At 44.5% G+C, this 21,540-nt stretch overlaps 1 protein-coding gene across 1 annotated transcript in view; it reads right to left on the reverse strand.

The window, feature by feature from the left end:
* TIMM44 (translocase of inner mitochondrial membrane 44) overlaps positions 1–21,540 on the reverse strand; it is a 182,686-nt gene that overhangs the window by 43,542 nt on the left and 117,604 nt on the right. The window contains exons 8-9 of the mRNA XM_069964528.1: positions 21,328–21,420; positions 13,169–13,293 (exon numbers count right to left, since the gene is read on the reverse strand). Of these exons, the coding sequence (XP_069820629.1) occupies positions 13,169–13,293; positions 21,328–21,420 (218 nt within the window). The remainder of the gene's footprint in view (positions 1–13,168; positions 13,294–21,327; positions 21,421–21,540) is intronic.

The raw sequence follows: 21,540 nt of genomic DNA on the forward strand, positions 1-21,540 counted from the left end.
CCCTTCACTCCAGTGGCCTGGTGACACAGCAACTGACACCCTGGTGACTGCGCTGATTGCACAGCCAGGCCGCATCTATTAGAAATCTCCTACTGGGAACACTAGATCCTAACTTACAGTGCACTACTGCCACCTTCTGGCCATAACCTGCCACTGCCTCCTATACAAGTTAATACGGAGGCTAGAACCATTACCACAGTCTTCCAGCTCTCTGCTGCCACCTTCTGGCCATAACCTGACACTGCCCCCTATACAAGTTAATACAGGGGCTAGAATTTTTCTCACAATCTTCCAGCACTCTGATGCCACGTATTTGCCACTACCAGTAAATCCCATCTACAAGTGAATTGACACAGGGAAGAGGTCTCTTAATAACCTGCTCCTACCGCAAAGCCTCATCTAACTGAGATCTTCCTGCTGTCCCAATCTACAGTCCTCCGCTGCCACCCACTGGCCAGTACCAACAACTTTCATCTACAAGAGAACTCATACGGGGAAGAAACTTCCCATTAGCACGCTTTTACTGCTAGTCCTTATCTTCCTGCGGTCTCGGACCACAGTGTCCTGCGGTCACCTGCTGACTACTACCTATACCTGTCTCATTTAACAGAACATTCCCGCAGAAGGAGCTGTTATCGCAATAACTTACCCCTACTGCTCCACCTTCCTCCTCTGAGACACTTCTATCCGCTGTAGTGACTTCCTTACATTAATTGTACCCACGCTCTCTTACGATGTAACGGGCGCACGTGCAACATCTGGCAAGCTAAATGTAGCCAGTAGCTCTTTGCCCCCAACTGTCAGCCTAATGTGACCATGTAGCGATCTTCGATGCTCTACTGAAGCTACTCACTGCTCTGCAATATGAACCGGAATAAACGTACATCTTCCAAGACTGCTACCACCCGTACTCTACAACAATTCTATTCTTCAGCCTCTGAGAACACACGCCCCAACATGGCTTCCACCTCACCGTCGTCATCCCCCCCCCCCACATTCAAGTTGGAATTATCCGCTGCTGTGGAAACCTTTACCAAGCAAATACACGAACTGGGCCAACGCACATCAGACCTGGAACAACGTATGGACGAAGTGGCAGATGCTCTAGAAGAAGACAAGCTGCGACTTACAGATCAAGACCACAAGATCGCCGCCCTTTGAGCTGAAGTTACAAGACCTTGAAAACAGGTCTCGTAGAGTGAACATTCGAATTAGAGGCCTCCCGGAAAACATAACTGCCCTCAAAGAGACAGCCCTTAACCTTTTCTCTGCTCTGTTACCTCAGCTACCACCAGAGACCTTTTGCATTACCCGCATTCACCGAGCACTAGGCAGACCCCGAAACCCAAACATACCTAGGGACGTTGTTCTCAATCTACACCATGCCGAAGACCGAGATATGATCCTAGCAGCGTCCAGAAACTCTGCAGTTCTACCTGGAGTGCCGGGTGCAGTGCAACTATTTGCTGATATAAGTCCGATGACCTTAGCCAGGCGCCGAGAACTCAGGCCAATCTCATGGCTTTGGAAAGGGCCAACATAAAATACCGCTGGAATTTCCCGTTCGCCTTGGCGTTTCTTCATGACAACTCCCAACACTCCATTCGCTCCCTGGAAGATGGACGACAGACACTGGAAAGACTGAACATCCCGATGGACCCCCAAGATCCACCTGAACCAAGACGACCTGCCAGAACCTGGACAGCAGTGGGACGAGCCCAGACACCTCGGCGGGATCCTGAACCACCTGATGACTGAACGTGCCAGTTGTCTCTAACATAGAACTTCAGAACTGTGAGTTTACCATTCCCCCATCCCACTCCAAGAAGGTGTAAACCTTCATAGACTTCCAAGTCTGCAATGACCACCAGATTCTCTTGCCTTATACTCCACATAAACCCAACATTGCAGACCCTCAGGTATTTGCTATGGGAGTCTAATGGGGGAACTGGACTGATTTCTATTTCTACTTCCTCGTTTGTTTTCTATTGTTTTTTTCACATGGTCACCCTGGCAGTTGTGAATTGTGCTGCCCAATATAATGTCAGATGCACGACATCCGACCCACTTGATGTCCTCTGGCATTCCTATCGGGGTGCTCACACCAGCCCATTTTGTTATGCTGTTTATTACTTTTCATCTGTTTTACATTATCTATTGGTCATATACTGTTTTGCTTAGGTCTAGATTTTACAATGCCTTCCTTACCGTGCAGGTCCCTAACTCTAACCCCTTTCTATTCATGAGCTCCCTTAGCAACATTCCTCCACTTCTTAACCATGTGCATTCAACTCACCCCAAAAGAGACGGAAAGCCTTCATTGATTACAGTAAACGCCACCCAGACATCATATGTCTTCAGGAGACCCATTTCTCTAACACCTCACAACCCAGGTACTTCCACAAGAACTATACTCATTTTTAAGTAGCAACGCATGAACGAAAAAAACGAGGAACCCTTACACTTCTTAAAAATTCCTTTCCGCTACAAATTACTTCATCAATAGCAGATACTGAAGGCCGATATATCATATTGCTTGGTTCTCTCATGTCACACACGGTCTGCATAGTAAATAGTTAGGCTCCCCCCGATAAGCCGTTCCACACCTTCCAACATATTTTACGCAAACTAGCATCCCTACAATATCATACGCTCATCTGGTGCGGAGACTTTAACTTTACGTGGAACCCATCCCTAGATAGCACAACTGCCACCCGCTCCGACTTGTCCAAGACAGACCGGGCCAGATTCCACGCACTTATTAAAACACACGTCCTAACAGATACGTGGAGAGAATCGCATGGCCCACACAAAGGGTACACCTACTACTCACCTTCCCACCGATCATACTCAAGAATTGACATGATCCTCACAAATTCCCCAGCTCTTCCATCTTTGCTGTATTCTAGGCACGTGGTCTCCTCCTGGTCAGACCATGACAGTGTCTTATCAGTCTTCCTCTTCAACACCACCTCTCCACCTCCATTCCGCTGGCGACTCAATGAGGCCATGCTGACAGACCCGACAGTAAGGTCTGAAATAGAGGCTGATCTGCGCTTCTACTTTAGTATTAACACTACGCCGGATGTCTCCTCCGGTGTTGTCTGGATGGCTCATAAACCTTATGTCAGAGGCACCCTAATTAAAAAAGCAGCGCAAAGGAAGAAAGAGAGAACCAAACTGCAAACTAACTTAGAACAACAACTACACGGCCTAGAAATTGCAAACCAACATGCCCCATCCTTGTTCCTCCATAGACAGATTAAAACTATTAAGATGCAGTTATCTTCCATTCTAACAAATAGAGCTGAAAAAGCCATTAGGTGGACCCAAGCCACCTACTATCGGTTTGCTAACAAACCAGACAAACTACTAGCAGCAAAACTCCGTTCCAAAGAAAAACTCAACACCATATACCATATAAATGGACCGAGAGGCTCCCCTACGTCTAACCCTGACACCATTTACAAAACGTTCTGTGAATATTACACCTCCTTATATTCTGAACCCACTCCTCCTTCCCTACCTGACATTACAACTTTCCTACAAACGCTACGTCTACCCACACTGACAGCTAAATCGGCCACCTCACTAGGACGGGATATAACTGAAGAAGAGATAGCAGCCACTATAAAACACCTAAAAAACGGGAAGTCCCCGGGCCCAGATGGCCTCACTGCCCTTTATTTTAAAAAGTTCTCCACCCTCCTCATACCTCACCTTAAATCAGCCTATAATGACATCCTAGCTGGAAAGCAAATGCTACCTGAATTTTACACAGCATTAATTACTGTCATCCCAAAACCTAACAAGTACCCCCTGCAGACTAAAAATCGGCCTATCTCCCTCCTCAACATTGATTTGAAAATTTTCACCTCCATCTTAGCCCAGAGACTTAACCTACTACTCCCCTCACTAAGGGTTGATTTACACAGAAAGATTATCTGACAGATTATCTGCCAAAGATCTGAAGCCAAAGCCAGGAACAGACTATAAACAGAGATCAGGTCATAAAGGAAAGCCTGAGAAATCTCTTCTTTTCAAATCCATTCCTGGTTTTGGCTTAAAATCTTTGGCAGATAATCTGTCAGATAATCTTTCTGTGTAAATGGGCCCTTATACACAAAGACCAGATAGGATTCATCCCAGGACGACAAGCCCCTGATAATATATACGCCGCACCCTCAATCTGATCCATGCCGCTCACCTGAACAAGCGCCCCCTATTTCTCTTGGCACTCGATATAGAGAAAGCCTTTGACTCCTTATCATGGCCATATCTCTTCCAAGTTTTACAAAAACTCGGCTTTTCAGGCCCCTTTGTTAAAGCACTACAGCTCTCATACGACTCACCTGCAGTATTCCTAAAACTCCCTTCTAGCTCTCTTAACCAAATACCCATCACCAGAGGTACTAGGCAGGGATGCCCTCTTTCCCCAGCCCTATTTGCTCAAGCAATGGAACCCATTGCTGAAGCCATACGAATACACCCGGACATTCAGGGACCTATCATGCGAGACCAAACCTACAAATGCAGCCTTTTTGCGGACGATCTTCTCCTCGCCCTCCACAAACCTCTCATCTCTGTTCCAAATCTCCTCTCACTCCTCCACACCTTTGAAACATTATCTGGACTTGGAGTTAATGTAGATAAATCTGAGGCCTTACTTATCAACACTGCCCCTCCAGAGCGACACCACCTTATAGATACATTCCCTTTCCAATTTAGAGAGCATTACCTCACATACCTGGGAGTAAATATCCCTGCAACACTGGCGTCAGTCTATAAATGGAACTATACCCCCTTATTTAGTCTTTTGGCCCAAGAGTTGACTCAGTGGTCCTCCCCCTCCCTATCATGGGTCGGCAGGATAAATGCAATTACAATGGTAACCCTCCCCCGGTTGCTATACCTATTCAGGGCCCTCCCAATACCCATAATTGCCTGTGACCTCCATAGATTTCAAGCACAAGTTTTCAAATTTATTTGGAACAATGCTAAAGCCAGAATAGCTAAATCTATTATGCACTATCACAAAAGACTGGGAGGCCTCTCAGTTCCTCATTTTGACAGGTACTATAAGGCTGCTCGTATTGCCCAACTTTCCGTGATCTCCGCCCGACAAAATGCACCCCGCTGGGTTCACTTGGAATCAGCCTTGTTGGAACCCTACTCCCTTTCATGATCAAATGGGAAATTGACCTCGCTCTTACACTATCCCCAGAGAGATGGCATCATTGCTGTGAACAGATCACTAAAGGAAGCCGATAAGTGTCCCTTATGGAATCCTCGATTAAGGTGCTACATAGGGTCCATTATGTGCCCAGCCTCCTTCATAAATTCTATCCCCATGTGCCACCGACCTGTTTCCGTGGCTGCTCAGCTACTGGCAATACACTGCATACTTGGTGGACCTGCCCTGTGGTCTCTAGCTTTTGGGATTCTATATTGGTAATTCTCTCCTCCCTGCTTCACAAAGCCCTCCCTAAAAGGCCATCAGCACTCCTACTAGGAGACAAATTTCCCTCCACTAATTTCAAACAACATAAACTACTCCAACACGTCCTTATGGCTGCCAGAATCCACATAGCAGCCAAATGGAGATCTCCCACACTGTCAGTCCAGGCAGTTGTTGACAGGGTGAATGTAATCATGCTCTATGAAAAAATTGAAGCCACCCTTACTGACACACTCGAACGATACACCGCAGTCTGGCAACCATGGCTAGACTATGCAACCACCCCATCCCTACTTTCAATGCTCCGTCTAGCTTCCTAGCGATGGAATCCTCCGTACCTATGCATGAGCTGAACCCTCCACTCCCCCCCCCACCCAAGGGACTCTATTACCCTTCATGTTTAAACCCTGCAGGCACTTGAACAACCTTGTATGCTAATACGGTATATCCGTTTGTTTGTTTTGTGTTTCCTCTTCCCTGATCTTGTGTTTTCTTCTTCCAAACCTGGAGGAGGTATCCAATGTACTTTATCCCCCCTGCGTGGGGAGATTTTGCCTTGATCCTGCTTATTGTATGCATTAAATCTTCCTTAATAAAAACTTTGACAGTAAAATAAATAAATACATAAAGTGTAATAAACATATAGCCCCCAATACTATGTATGTAGGGGGAAAAAAAAGAAAAAAAGTACACATATTAGTATTGTCGCACGTGTAATTATGCTGGCAATGAAATCATCACATGACTAAACATGCACAGTAACTGCTCAAAATTTTAACCCCTTAGTGACAGGGCCTATGCTGACAGGTAATCTGCACAGCCATATATATGGTAATTCTAGGGGCCCTCAATAGGCCCCTGGGATTACCATAGAGACCATGGGGGGGGGCCAGACGGCGCCACAGGACATCACGACCACGTGAGTATGTTTTTGTTGATTATGTTTTTGTTTTGTTTTTTCCTTGGATGTAATTGAATAAGAAATAATAATAAAATATATGAAATGAACATGGCCACACGACTCTTGTCTCCAGTTCAGGTGCGGTTCGCAGTTAAGCTCCATTCACTTCAATGGAACTGAGCAGTAAAACCCCACCCAAGCTGGAGACAAGATCACAACCAAGGTGTGATCAAGGCGCTTGTTCCTGTAATGTGAAGTTTTTCTAATAAAGAAGTCCAAGTTTTATCTGGAGATCGGGTGCTGGATCTTTTCTTCTGGTTCCTATTGTTGACCCTTGCTCCGGGTCTTGCTGTGCACAGATCCCAAAATTGCAGTCCAGTGAGCTGACTAGTACAGACTGTGTAACTGGTGTGAAGTAGATCTGGCTCAGTGGCTTCTTCCTTATGTCCTACATGATCCTGGGGCAACTTCTGAGGGAATAAGGAAAGATATAAAGCAGCTTCTCCTGTGTGTGCAGTGATTGCAGCCAGTCTCCAGACTCCATGTCCTGAACAACTCAGAACTAGACTAGATGGAGCAGGTGGTCTTTTCCCCCTTCTATGTTTCTAATTAACCCCTTCAGGACCAGGCTAATTTTTGTTTTTGCGTTTTCGTTAAAAGGCCATGGCACTTGCATTTTTACACCTACAGACCCACATAAGCCCTTATTTTTTGCGTCACTAATTGTACTTTGCAAGTACAATTGGCTGAACTTTTGCATAAAATATGCTGCGAAACCAGAAAAAAATTATATGCGCAATGAAACTGAAAAAAAAAAAACACAATTCTTTTTCTTTGGGGGGTGGGTCGTTTTTACGCCGTGTGTCCTATGGAAAAACTAACATGTTATATATATCAAGTTGTTACGATTACAACGATATGTAACATGTATAACTTTTATTGTATGTGATGGCCTGTAAAAAATTCAAACCGTTGTTAACAAATATATGTTCCTTATAATTGCTCCATTCCCAGGCTTATAGCGCTTTTATCCTTTGGTCTATGGGGCTGTGTGAGGTGTCATTTTTTGCGCCATGATGTGTTCTTTCTATCGGTACCTTAATCGCGCATATGCGACTTTTTGATCACTTTTTATTACAATTTTTCTGGATTTGATGCGACCAAAAATGCGCAATTTTGCACTTTGGGATTATTTTGCGCTTAAGCCGTTTACCGTGCGAGATCAGGAATGTGATTAATTAATAGTTTGGGCGATTACGCACGTGGCGATACCAAACATGTTTATTTATTTATTTAATTTTTATTTATAAAATGGGAAAAGGGGGGTGATTCTGACTTATTAGGGGAGGTTTTTTTTTATTATTAACAACACTTTTTTAAAAAACTTTTACACTTATACTAGAAGCCCCCCTGGGGGACTTCCACTATAAGTGCACTGATCACTCATTGATGTATGCTGTATATACTTACACAGCAAAGATCGATGAGATAGGCACTCATTTGTTTTCGGCTGCTGCAGCAGAAAACAAACGAGTGCCGAGCCGGGATCAGCACCATCTTGGCAGAGACCCCAGCCGGCACCACAGACGGAGATCGCTCCTCCTGGACAACGTCCAGGGGGAGCAATCTATGCCACTAGACACCAGGGAAGCGCTGGATCCGGTAATCGGATGCAGCTGTCATCTTTGACAGCTGCATCTGATTACCTTATTAGCGGGCACGGCGATTGGACCGTGCCCGCTTATAGCCGCGGCCCCGGGCTACATGAGGCACCTGAAACCGCGACGGTTCAGAGCGGGGTCGCCGTACAGTTACGTCCTCGTGCGGGAAAGAGTTAAAGCGTAACGGTCATATTTTTTTTATTGCAGAAATCAGTAGTATAAGCGATTTTAAGAAACTCTGTAATAGGTTTTATCAGCCAAAAAAGCCTCCTTCTGTACTCAAGAAGTGATCTCCAGGCCTCCCCCCCTGACTTTTTATCTGTGCATTATCAGGCAAACACTACAGAGAAGCCAGTGAAGACGGGCTCTGCTCTCCCATTCTATCCTTATGGACGGGGAAGGAGCTGAGGGAGATGAGGGAGCAGGAAAAGGTGACATGAAGGTCAGCTGTTTGTAGACTGTGTGGGCACCTAAACCGCAGGATTCAGGGGTCAGAAAGGTCAGTGCTTATCTATGAACTTACTGAGAGAAGATTGCAGGGTGTTGTGCTGTGCAGGGCTGCTCCGTGCTCAGTCACTCCTAACAGCCCCTCCCTTCCATAGACACATAATGGACACAGAAATCCTGCTGCTTCTGAAGGGAGGGGGGAGGCTGGGAGATTGCTTTTTCAGTACAGAAAGAAACTCTTTTGGTTTATAAAACCTATTACAGAGTTTCTTAAAATTGCTTGTACTGTTGATATGTAATGTTTTAAAAAAAATGGCCCTGAAATGACAAGTTACGCTTTAAATAATCACCATACACAACAAAATATTGCTAATAATGCCAGATACCTGTGATATAGAGGTCAGCCATAATGATTTAGAAGGGTCAGACACAGAGACGTAGAGGTCAGCCATGAGAGCATGAGCCATGATGCTGCATTGCGGGGGCATGGGGACGGGTAAATAGGACTTTTTTTTTATGATTATACCCCCCCCCCCCCCCCGGATTTTTCAATATTGCCCAGAATAATCCTTCAATTTCTACTTCTCTCTCTTTCACACACAGCCTGCCGCAGCCATAGCACACACACACACACAGCCTGCTGCAGCCATGGCATAAAGAAAAACAATCTTTTCCCAGAGAGAAGACACCACATGGACTACAGTAGTTTACTGCTAAATTACTTATGGATTGTCCCCCTCCTTCTCTATATCACATAGGACATCTTCATATTACACAACTGCTCAATTACAATAATCCAGCATCTAGGAAAAGAACAGCACAGATCCCCCAACCCCACACACACAATGGACTCATCCAGCTCAGAAACCAACTGGCAAATAGTGACCACCAACCTTTTCCCGACCACCCTTATCTAATAGGGCCAGTGCTTTATTACTGATATATGGAGGAAAGGTCCTTAGATTGATATAACATAAAATAAATATTGATGTGTAACATTTAAAAAATTTCCTATAAAAACTCTATTATAAAATTTTGGAAGATTCTTTTTAGAGCTGAAGTCGGTAAATTTTTTTTCAACTCCAACTCCAGCCAAAACTAACTCCAACTCCACAGCCCTGATTTTAATAGATTGGACAATTATGCATGCTTTGATATGTCTATTTATTTATTTTTTTTACATGTTTTATTTGTGTAATGGGAAAGGGGGATTTTAACTTTTATTGGTGGAGGGGCTTTTGGGTATTTTTAAAAACATTTTTACTTTTTACATTTTTTAGGTCCCTCTGGGGTACTATTCCATTTATTTATTCTATTGGAAATACTGGTTGATGCTATTACAATACTCGGATTGAGAAAAAAGAATCCTCAATCCGAGTACCGTATTAGCAGTGCTGTGCTTGCAAAGACAGCCTTAAAATGAGTCACTAGTACAGTAGGGAAAGCTAATCGAATGCTGAGCTGTATCGCTAAAGGTATAACCAGTAGTAAGGAGGTAGACAGGCTACAGAAATGGTGGATAGTTTGAAGCTTAGAATCAGAAAGACTTAAGGATCTTAATTTGAATAGTCTTAAAAAAAGAGCTGAGAGCAGGGACATATTCAAAACGAGAGATGAGCGAATTTACAGAAATAACAAAGTGAAGTGCTTAGTCATCATCTGCAATCCGCTCATCAGCCTGCTTCCATTTAACTGACTAGCGCTTCGAGCCACTGCTCACCTGGTGCTGGGAAAAGCTGGATCCAGCTTTTCCCAGCACCCAGGGACAAGTGGCAGAGAGCACCACTCAGTTAAATGGAAGCAAGCTGATGAGAGGATTGCAGAGCTAACGAAGTGCCTCACTTTGTTATTACTGTAAGTTCTCTCATCTCTAATCAAAACCTTTAAATATGTTAAAAGTCTTGAACCTGATGAACATGTTTTTTTTTTTTTTTTCTAACTGTACTAACTATGTAAACGTTCAGACGGAAAGTGTTTTTAGTAAGAAACTAAATGCAAGAACAAGGGGACACAATTAGAGGTTAGTAGTTGGGAAGATCAGAAGCAACATGAGACTATATGGACCAGGGTCTTTATTTGTTCCGGGGTTTTTTTTTTTTTTTTAGTTTTTCCACTTTAATTTTTTCCTCATAGCATTTAAAAAGTCACTTCCCTTTAATTTTTCCAACTATAGACCAATTTTTTTTTTTGCAACACCAATTGTACTTTATGACATGCTTAATTTTTCCATAAAATATGCTGTGATACTGAAAAATAAACATCTAGGAGGTGAAATTAAAATATATATATATTTTCAAATTTCAAAATGTAAAATATTTTACCTATGTTCCTCAAGTCAGTCTGCCTATAACACTATTCAATTTTTTACAACTTTTATTTTACTACTTTTTTAAAAATGTAAAACAATGTAAAATGCTCTTTTCTTTCATTTTTTTGTAATATTTTAGTACTATGTACACATCCTGTGAATGGGAAAAAATAAAATTATAAAAAAAATAAAAAAATAAAAATGTAAAACATAAACCAAAAAAGTGTTAAAATTGTTATATTCTGATCCTTATAATGTGTGTTTTTTTAGCTATAGGGCGTGACTCCCCACTCTATCCCCCTTTACAGACACCATGACGCAACTATACAACGTGGTGCTGAAAGGTGCTAACAAACGGCTTATTTTTCTGCACTGTAACCCTGCCAAAAAAAAAAGTGTGCTGAGAATTATGATAACTAGCAGTATCTAGCCATGACCTTAATTACAACCCTGTTGACAGTCTTTTAAAGGGGTTATCCAGTGCTACAAAAACATTGCCACTTTCTTCCAGAGACAGCCCAACTCTTGTCTCCTGCTTGGGCGTGGTTTTGCTACTTAGTTCTATTGAAGTGAATTGAGCTTAATCAGGGAAGTTACTAGGCCATTTTGGCTACAGGGCGACTCTGAAAAAAGAGCCCCCCTCCCCTTACACCTCCTCTGGAGCAGGTGCAAGTCCCACTGAATTTACTAATGCTGGGTACACGCAACGTTTTTGCACTTGTGTGCATTTATTTTGATTAGTTTTTCCACAGACTTCCATTATAAAAAAAAAAAACGTACACAAAATCGTGGTAGACAATTTTGTGCACGTTAAAAAAATGATGTGTTCTGAGATGATTGACAGGAAAAGAGGCTTCTAACCGACCTCTTTTCCTATCAGTCATCCTGCAGAGTTCGCAGAGAGGCAGAGAGCGGTGACTAGTCACAGCCCAAAAGACTAGTTCCCGGCTATCTGCTTGTTTCATGCGCCAAAATAATAGACTTCATTTCAGCAGCTTATTACATACCCAAAGCAGCATTTACATCCCGCTGCAAGTATGTAACCCGGCCCCTTTAACACCCCCCAGCCCAGCATACATTACCTGCTCAGTGCCGCCGCTGCATGTGAGGATCAGTCCTGCTCAGCCAATCAGTGACTGCAGCGGGGCCGTGCACTGATTGGCTGAGCGGGATCGACCGAGGTAACGTATGCTGCGGGCAGCAGGGGGTTAAAGGGGCTGGGTTACATACTCGCAGGGGAATGTAAGTTCTGCTGCGGATATGTAACCCTATTGAAAATCACACTACCAGACTTGCAGCGTGAAATCCGCTGCGAATCCGGTACGTATTAAGTATATATACAGACAGATCAATAGATATGTACTTACATACATACACACACACACACACATATATACATATATATATATATATATATATACACACACACACGCTAGTATACTACACAGTATGGACATCACACAACACAAATAGCACACTATACATGACATAAGACATCACACATACATAGAGCATTAGCAGCACACTATACATACCATAGGACATCACACATACCTTTGCACATTGAACTCTTCACACACAAATATAGTGCAGTAACTTTTTGTAGCTGGGTGCAGTCTAGAAAGGGTTAAACCATCAGGCAGAGGTCCTATGCTAATAATCCACCCCCACCCCCTCCTCCCGACTGAAGCTGCAGAGGCTCCTGAGATAAGGTGGAAAGGATGAGAAAGATAAGAAAGTATAGACTCTGGGGTATGAAGCTGCCCATCAACCCCCCACAATTACATACACCCCAATACTGTACTGCTGATCCCCCACAGTCACCCCCCCTCTCCCCCTCCAGACAGCAGCAGCACTTACAGGGACACTCTCTTCAGCTGTGTGTAGGCCGGGTCGGGGGAGGAGACGGTCTCACACAGGAGCTGCTGCCTGTGTGCTGGATGCTCTTCAGAGCCGCAGGGGGGAACGTGGGGAAGACCTTGCTGCCTCCTCTATCCTCTTCAGTTTAGTCCCAGGCCACAAAGGAGCCCCCAGGAACCAGGTGCTGTGTGTGGGGGCACATTAGAGCCTGCTGCTCTGTGCAGAACGTCACTGATGCTCTGTGTGTGTGTGGTGAGGGAGGGCACCCCCTAGCTGTCAGCGCCCCGTGCAGTGGCCTGGCCTGCACGGTGCTAGAAACGGCCCTGAGCTTAATTGCAAACTGCACCTGAACTGGAGACAAGAGTCGTGTTGACTCTGAAAGAAAGTGGCCATGTTTTTGTAGCACTGGATAACCCCTTTAATTTCCACAGGTATTTTAAGGCCAGGGCTTCTTTATCATACCAAATATTTCATTCTTGTCTTCCATGCCTTTTAATTAATATATAGCATTAGAAAAAAGAAATATATTTTACCTCCAGAATGTTTGGAATTATATCCTTTTCACACATTTTTAAAAATGCATCCTTATCAAAGTTTGGATCAACCTTCACAATTTCTGTTAAAACCTCTGACATTTCAGTTTTAGAAAACACCCCCCCTAAAAAACAAAAAAGGGTACAAAGTATAATATTTACTTTTAATTCAGGTCACAGCAATTTCTGAATTTTATCTGTAAAATAAATAAAAATATTAGAAAATACCAGTGCCAGGAGAAACAGGAGCAAGCTCAAAACCAAAGTGAAAAATGTACATTTCAACAGACCAAGTGTGAAGTATTCTACTACACATACAAGACCACTTGCCAGAGTCATAGATTTAAGGGTATATTCACACGAACGGGCTTGCAGCGAGATTCTCGCTGCGAGCCCGGCAGGTCCTGGTAGTTCCCATTCACTGCATACTTGCTGCGGTCTAAACGAACGCAGCGAGTATGTAATTCTGCCGCCCTTAACCCCTTCTGCTCCCGGCCGGCTTCCCCGCTGTAAGCATACTTTACCTGTCCTTGCTGCACGGGTCCGGCGTCCTGCTCTCCCGTCCGGCCAATCAGTGGCTGCAGCTGGGCAACACACTGATTGGCCGGACGGGAGAGCAGGACGCCGGACCCGTGCAGCAAGGACAGGTAATGTATGCTTACAGCGGGGGAGCCGGGAGGGAGCAGAAGGGGTTAAGGGCGGCAGAATTACATACTCGCTGCGGTCGTTTAGACCGCAGCAAGTATGTAGTGTATGGGAACTGCCAGGACCTGCCGGACTCACAGCGAGAATCTCGCTGCGAGCCCGTTCGTGTGAATATACCCTAAATGTGTAACTAACCTAAATAGCTAAGGTTATTTTGCCAAAAAGCTTAACATGTAGATGTGCAGCCATTTTTTCTACTAAATTTGTGGTACATTAAAGTGTAACTGTCACTTCAAACAGAAATCACTAGAACAAGCAATTTTAAGCAACTCTGTAATTAGGCAAAACAGCTTGCTTCTGTAATCACAAAGCTGTTCTCCAACAGGAAGAGAAGAGAACCAGCCCGTGCATGTTTGTAGACTGTCTGGCTGAATTTATAGGTCAGACTGTTCAGTGCTGGTCTGGAAAGTTGATAAGATTGGAGAATGTTGTTCTGTGCTGGCTCTTATACTGCAAACGGCATGGGCTGGTTCTCTCCTCTTCTAATCCCCCTTCCCATCCCATTCATAGGCTATAGTGGACACTGCAAACCTGTCCTTACTTTGCTTTTCTGTAATGTAGACAACTATGTCTCGATGATAAACAGATAAGAAGTGGGGGGAGGTAAGAAAACAGACTTGTCGGTACAGAAGGAAGCTCTTCTGCCTAATAGTTTTTTTTTATGATTGCTTGTGCGAATGATTTCTGCAAAGTTGTTTTAAATGACAGTTAAACTTTAAAGTGTCAATGTCGCTATAACTTTCAAAATCTAAATTAACAGATGTGATATAAAGTAAGTTTGCAATTAACATATATTATTTTTTTTTTATCATCATGGAAAACACGGCACAATCTGTATTTTTTCTCAAGAAACAGGAAACAGACGGATAACAGGAAGTCCTGTGTATCCCAGCCATCTGTGCGCTCACAGACAGAAGGCAGTCATGTAAACGACAAAAATATTGAGCTGTCCAGCACAGCACCAGCACAAGTCAGAAAATCTACCTTTAGGAGGCTGGACCGGGATTGTGGGTAAGTTCAGCTTTGTCCCCATCCGTGATATTGTACCGACTCCAAAAATAAAGATATAAGCAGCAGCAGACACAGGTAGGATAATGCCCCCCTCATCTGACTGCACTCCATTCAGGACGGTTCAAAAAAGCAGCAGCAGAGACAGCAGTTAAGTAGTATAAAAACTTGTGACTTTCTTCACACCCTTTAGCGCGATGTTTCAGTTTTCGCCCCGAGAAAGTCAAGAGTAAAGCCGAAACGTCACGCAGAAGGGTGTGAAGAAAGTTAAAGATTTTTCACTACTTTACTGCTGTCTCTGCTGCTGAATTATTGTACCGAGTCTCCTGGTTCCATTGAAAAAGCATCATGCTGTATAAACCACCACTAAAGTGACTGGCGGCGTTGGGCTTGTAGCAAGACCGCCCAAGGTGAACAGCAGGTACAGACACTTCTCTGCACACATTTGTTCTGCAGTAATACGCTATGTGCGCCATATGGTGTTCTCTCTCTTTTCCTAGTACATATTATGGTGGCAGATTACACCTTAAAGCCCTTATTACACAGGGAAACAGAGGGGCAAACGAGCGCTGTCAGCGCTTGTTTGCTCCTTGCTCCTTGTTCCTCGATCGCTGATCGCTAGATCATCCAGGCAGCCTATAGAGGATAGTGGCGGTCTGCTGCTGCTGCTCCTATTCCACGGAGCAACAGCATCAGATCTCTGCTATCACGGTCGTTTGTCTTTCAACATGTTAACCCCTTGCCTCTAAAGCCTGTTTTGGCCTTAATGACCAAGCTCATTTTTTAAAATCTGACCTGTCTCACTTTATGCGCTTATAGCTCAGTGAGATAGTTTTTTCGTCACATATGGCACTTTATATTAGTGGCAAAATTTGGTCACTACTTTGTGTGAAAAACATCAAAATATCATGAAAAATTTGAAAATTTTGCATTTTATGAACTTCTAAAATTCACTGCTTCTAAAAAAGGAAGTCATAGCACATAAATTAGTTACTAAATCACATTACCAATATGTCCTCTTTATTCTGGCATAATTTGGGAAACATATTTTACTTTTTTAGGCTTTTTTTTTTACAGTTTAGGCTGTTTTTAGGCTTTTTTAGGCTGCAGTGAGCGGTTTGACCCCACAGGTATTAGAGGAAAGTATTAAAAATAAGACAGTAAAAACGAAAAACTCTAATTTTTCCAATATATGTTCGCTTAGTTTAAAATTTCTCAATTTCACGAGGAATGGGAGAAAAAACTTACCCAAAAATCTGTAACGCAGCTTTTTCTGAGTAGAACGGTATCCCATATGTGGGCATAAACCACTGTATGGGTACACAGCAGGGCTCAGAAGGAAGGGAGCGCCAATTTGCTGGAGCAAAACCGCAGCTAGTAATGGTTATTAGAATAGCGCAGTTACTAAAATACAATAAAAAAATGAGATTACAGGTAATGTGGGGTGGTTACGGGTAATCTGGGGTGGTTATGGGCAACCTGCGTTGGTTACGGGCAACCTGCGGTGGTTACGGGCAACGTGGGGTGGTTACGGATAAACTGAAGTGCTTATAGGTAATCTTGGATGGGAACCTGTAACTTGGGGTGGTTACGGGCAATCTGGAGAGAGTCACTGGCAATTTGGGGTGGTCGGGGGCAACGTGCGGTGGTCGGGGGCAACGTGCGGTGGTCGGGGGCAATCTGGTAGGAATTACATGTGATTAGGGGCAACCTGGGGGGGTTACAGACAATCTGCGGTGGTTATGGGCAACGTGCGGTGGTTATGGGCAACGTGCGGTGGTTATGGGCAACGTGCGGTGGTAACGGGCAACGTAGGGTGGTAACGGGCAACGTAGGGTGGTAACGGGCAACGTAGCGTGGTAACGGGCAACGTGGGGTGGTTATGGATAAACTGAAGTGCTTATAGGTAATTTGGGGTGGTTACAGGCAATCTGGCTTGGTTACGGGCAATCTGGAGAGGGTCACTGGCAATTTGGGGTGGTCGGGGGCAGCGTGCGGTGGTCGGGGGCAGCGTGCGGTGGTCGGGGGCAGCGTGCGGTGGTCGGGGGCAGCGTGCGGTGGTCGGGGGCAACGTGCGGGGAATTGCATGTGATAAGGGGCAACCTGGGGGGATTACAGACAATCTGCGGTGGTTATGGGCAACATGGGGTGGTTACAGACAATCTGCGGTGGTTACGGGCAACATGGGGTGGTTACAGACAATCTGGGGTGGTTACGGATAAACGGAAGTGCTTATAGGTAATCAGGGGTGGGTACATGTAATTTAGGGTGGTCACGGCAATCTGGTGTGGTTACGGGCAATCTGGAGGGGGTCACTGGCAACGTGTGTGAGTTAGAGGCAACGTGCAGTGGTTAGAGGCAACGTGCGGTGGTTACGTGCAATATGGGGGTTACGGGCAATCGGGGCTGCTTACGGACCATCTGGAGGGGCTCACTGGCAATTTGGGGTGGATACAGGCAACGTGCGGTGGTTATGGGCAACGTGCGGTGGTTATGGGCAATGTGTGGTGGTTATAGGCAACGTGCGGTGGTTATGGGCAACGTGCGGTGGTTAGTGGCAACGTGCGGTGATTACGTGCAATCTGGGGCGGTTACGTGCAATCTGGGGCGGATACGGGCAATCTGGGGCGGATACGGGCAACCTGTGGTGGTTACGGGCAACCTGGGGTGGATATGGGCAACCTGCGGTGGTAACGGGTAATTTGGAGGGGGGTTAGGGGTAATCTGGAAGTAAACTGCAATTATTACTATAATAAGTGTGTGTTTTATTTTTTTGCATGTTTTTTTTACTTTTTGTACTTTATACATTTATTTTCACTGTATTTCTATGATTACTGTGATATTTTCTATCACAGTAATCATAGTTCAGTGACAGAGACCAAATTGGTCACTTTAAATTTTCCGAGATAACTGATTCTGGAGCGCATGCGCACTTCAGGATCAGCCTGGACGTCGAGGAGGACGGACCTCCCTGGATCAGGTAATGTATGTGGGGTGGGAGGGGTGACTTGGGGGGGGGGGGGGGGAACGGTGACACTTTTTATCACTTTTTAAGTGAAAAGTGCTGATCAGCACTGGGAACAGGCGATCGGCGGTATATAGTATATACCGCCGATCGCCTGCTCCGGGACCACACGGGGGGGGGGGGTCCCCGATCACTGCCCCATGCTCTCCGCTACCTCCGGTGGCGGAGAGCATGGGGCTTTGATCACTAATTCATCTTGGATCTGATGGCCGCCCGGGTAGGGTGATCTGGGGTCTGATCGGGGGGCTGATCTGGGGTCTGAGGGGACATTTTTCATCTCCCCCCACCCTGGATTCACGGTGGGGGGAGATGAAAGCTATCGGCGGCGCCGGTAATGCCCGGTACCGGCGGATCGCCGCTAAAACGGTAGTAGCGGCGATCCGCCGGTATCGGGGGACGAGGGGAGGGGGCCGGGGGACACATATTGAGTGGCGGTGGGGGGAGGCAGCGATCTGATCGGCGGGGGACACTGAATCTCCCCATAGACGCTGCGGTCGCATTGACCGCGGCGTTTATGGGGTTAACTGCCCGGGGGGAGCGCGGCTCCCCTCCAGGCAGTGGCAGCAGGAGGATGCTGTGTGACACAGCCTCCTCCTGCTGCCCGATCACCGTTAGGGACAGCGGGGGGAGGCAGGGAAACCATGACGTTTGGGAAACGTCGGGAACTACCTGCTTTACATGACGTTTCCCAAACGTCATTTTGCGGCAAGGGGTTAAAAGAGAAAAGACTGGTGCTTTCCCATCTGCCTCTCCTGGTCCTGGCTCGCTGACAACCTGCTCAGCCAATCACTGCAATGTCCTGCCGTAACCATTGATTGTCAGTATTTGCAGTCTTTAAAGTGTTAACTGTTATTTAAATGAACTTTTGACATATGAGAGGTTTAGCTTGGTCAGGGTCTCTCTCTGAAAGTAACAGTCAGGTGAAGCATCACTCCCAGACCTTGTGCACAGTCCAGCTGATTACAGATGACAGTCTCCACTATATTATATGAAGCTTGTTTCCTGTAATCAGCAGAACCCATAAGAAATAGTACATGAGCAGGAGAGGTTTTCTATGGGGATCTGCTGCTGCTCTGGACAGTTCCTGAGATGGACAGAGGGGGCAGCAAAAAGCGCAGTGTTAGACTTGAGAGAACTTCATGCAGCACATACAGCAGCTGATAAGTACTGGAAGACTGGAGATTTTTAAATAAAAGTAATTTACTAATCTGTAACTTCTGACATCAGATTTGATTTTTTTTTTTACTGGATAACCCCTTTAACTCTTTAATGACCACTGGTATGCCTTTCATGCCTTTTTCCTCTGCTGGAGAAGAGCAGACTAGATGGTCATTTTCTCCTTCATAATCTATGTTTTTAAAGCGACTCTGTACCCACAATCTGACCCCCCCAAACCACTTGTACCTTCAAATAGCTGCTTTTAATCCAAGATCTGTCCTGCGGTCCGTTCGGCAGGTGATGCAGTTATTCTCCTAAAAACAACTTTTTGCAGTGCTGTGTCTAACGGCCGGGGCTTACATTTGTATATGCATTAGGCTGGCACAACATCTCTGTCCCTCCTCACCTCCCACCGCAACTGCATGAGGGCGGGTTCAGACTACGGAATTCTCGCAGATAAATTCCGCAGAATTCCGTCGCCTGTACGCGCTCACAGCCGCGCGCCTTACCGCCGGCTCCATAGACACCATTCTATGAGCTGGCTGATTCCGCATTGACGTGACAATTCTTTCGGCGAAATGTGGACTCAGCCAGCCCATAGAATGGTGTCTATTAAGCCGGCGGAAAGGCATGACTGAGCGCGTACAGGCGACGGAATTCCGCCCACATATACCAATCCACAGGTGATAAAAACGACTTTATACCAGAACAAACACCATGAGGTGTGATATAAAATAAGTAATGAAAGCTGTAACATTTACCCTTTACACCTGTGGAGAGCAGTCAAAATGCAAATAGGGGTTGACAGTGTCACTTTAATTTCACATGTACTGTTGATTTAGATTTTGAAAAATATAACGACAGTGAGACTTTAACCTCTTAAGGACGGAGCCAATTTTCATTTTTGCTTTTTCGTTTTTTTCCTCCTTGTGTTTAAAAGGCCATAGCACTTGCATTTTTCACCTAAAAACCCACATGAGCCCTTATTTTTTGCATCACTAATTGTACTTTGCAATGGCGACTTAATTTTTGCATAAAATATGCTGCGAAATCAGAAAAAAAATATATGCGCGGTGAAATTGAAAAAAAAAACCCTCAATTCTTTTTTTTCGTTTTTACGCTGTTTGTCCTATGGAAAAACTAACATGTTAAATATGTTCCTTAAGTCAGTATGATTAAAACGATATGTAACTTGCATAACTTTTGTATTATTTGATAACTTAAAAAAATAAAAATAAAACCTTCTACAGAAAAAAAACATTCCTTAAAATTGCTCTATTCCCAGGCTTATGAGCTATGAGTAAGGCCTGGTGGCCGAAACATGTCAGCTACTGCTGTTAAATCAGATTTTATGTGAAGACGTCAATAAAATTTTAGTGGATAATTTCCTGGATTGCTGGCTTTCTACAACTATTTCTGGGTGAAGCTTGCACTGCCGAGCACCGGACAGGTGAAAGGATAGCAGGTGTGGTGAGATGGATCTCCTTTTTATTCCCAGGCTTATAACACTTTTATCCTTTGGTCTATGGGGCTGATTGAGCTGTCATTTCTTGCGCCATGATGTGTTCTTTCTATCAGTACCTTGATTGCGTATATGCGACTTTTTGATCGCTTTTCATTACAATGTTTCTGGATTTGATGCGATGAAAAATGCGCAATTTATGCACTTTGGCGGGTCTTTGTGCTTATGCCGTTTACCATGCGAGATCATTAAATAGTTCTCGCGATTACGCATGCGGCAATACCAAACATGTATATATAGTTATTTATTTATTTTTATTTATAAAATGGGAAAAGGGGGTTATTCCGACTTTTATTAGGGATCTCATGGATCGGTGCTCTATTGCTATGGTCTGCAAATAACACTGTTAGATGCAGCTGTCATGCAGTCGTGATCGCAGCAGTTCAGAGCGGGGTCGCGGCGCTGCCCCCCTCTGAACTCCTCTTGCGGACATATGCCGTACGGGTACGGCATATGTCCTTAAGAGGTTAAAAAAATCAGTTGTCAAGCTGCCGGCCGCCGGGCTGCATTTAACATGTTCCTTAATTGACTTGCCGCCCCTGCAGTAAAGAAAAGGATTCTGATTCCATTGCAATCAGCGCCCGTTCTTTACTTAAATATAACGTTGTGTGAACATAGCCCTTGACATTTTTCTGTAAATATAAATTTGTACATCACTGCAAATGAATGCAAAATAATACATTCACATAAAAGCTACTGTACTACGAACACTAAAAACGTTACGAAATACATTTTTCTTACCAAAAAGGTCACTGATTTTGTCTGTGATTGTGCGTGATGCTCTGATAAGCGCATTATCACTTTCATCATATTTCATCTTCATTTCAAAAAATCCTATTTAGAGACAAAATAGGATTAGTTTATGTAAATCGTTATAAGGCAAACATTAGGTGTTATTTCTAAAAGGTGAAGTCAAATAACTAAATATTGTATACTAAAAAAAAGTGGATGGCA

Source organism: Dendropsophus ebraccatus, chromosome 3 (assembly GCF_027789765.1).
Source record: "Dendropsophus ebraccatus isolate aDenEbr1 chromosome 3, aDenEbr1.pat, whole genome shotgun sequence".
Lineage (NCBI taxonomy): Eukaryota > Metazoa > Chordata > Amphibia > Anura > Hylidae > Dendropsophus > Dendropsophus ebraccatus.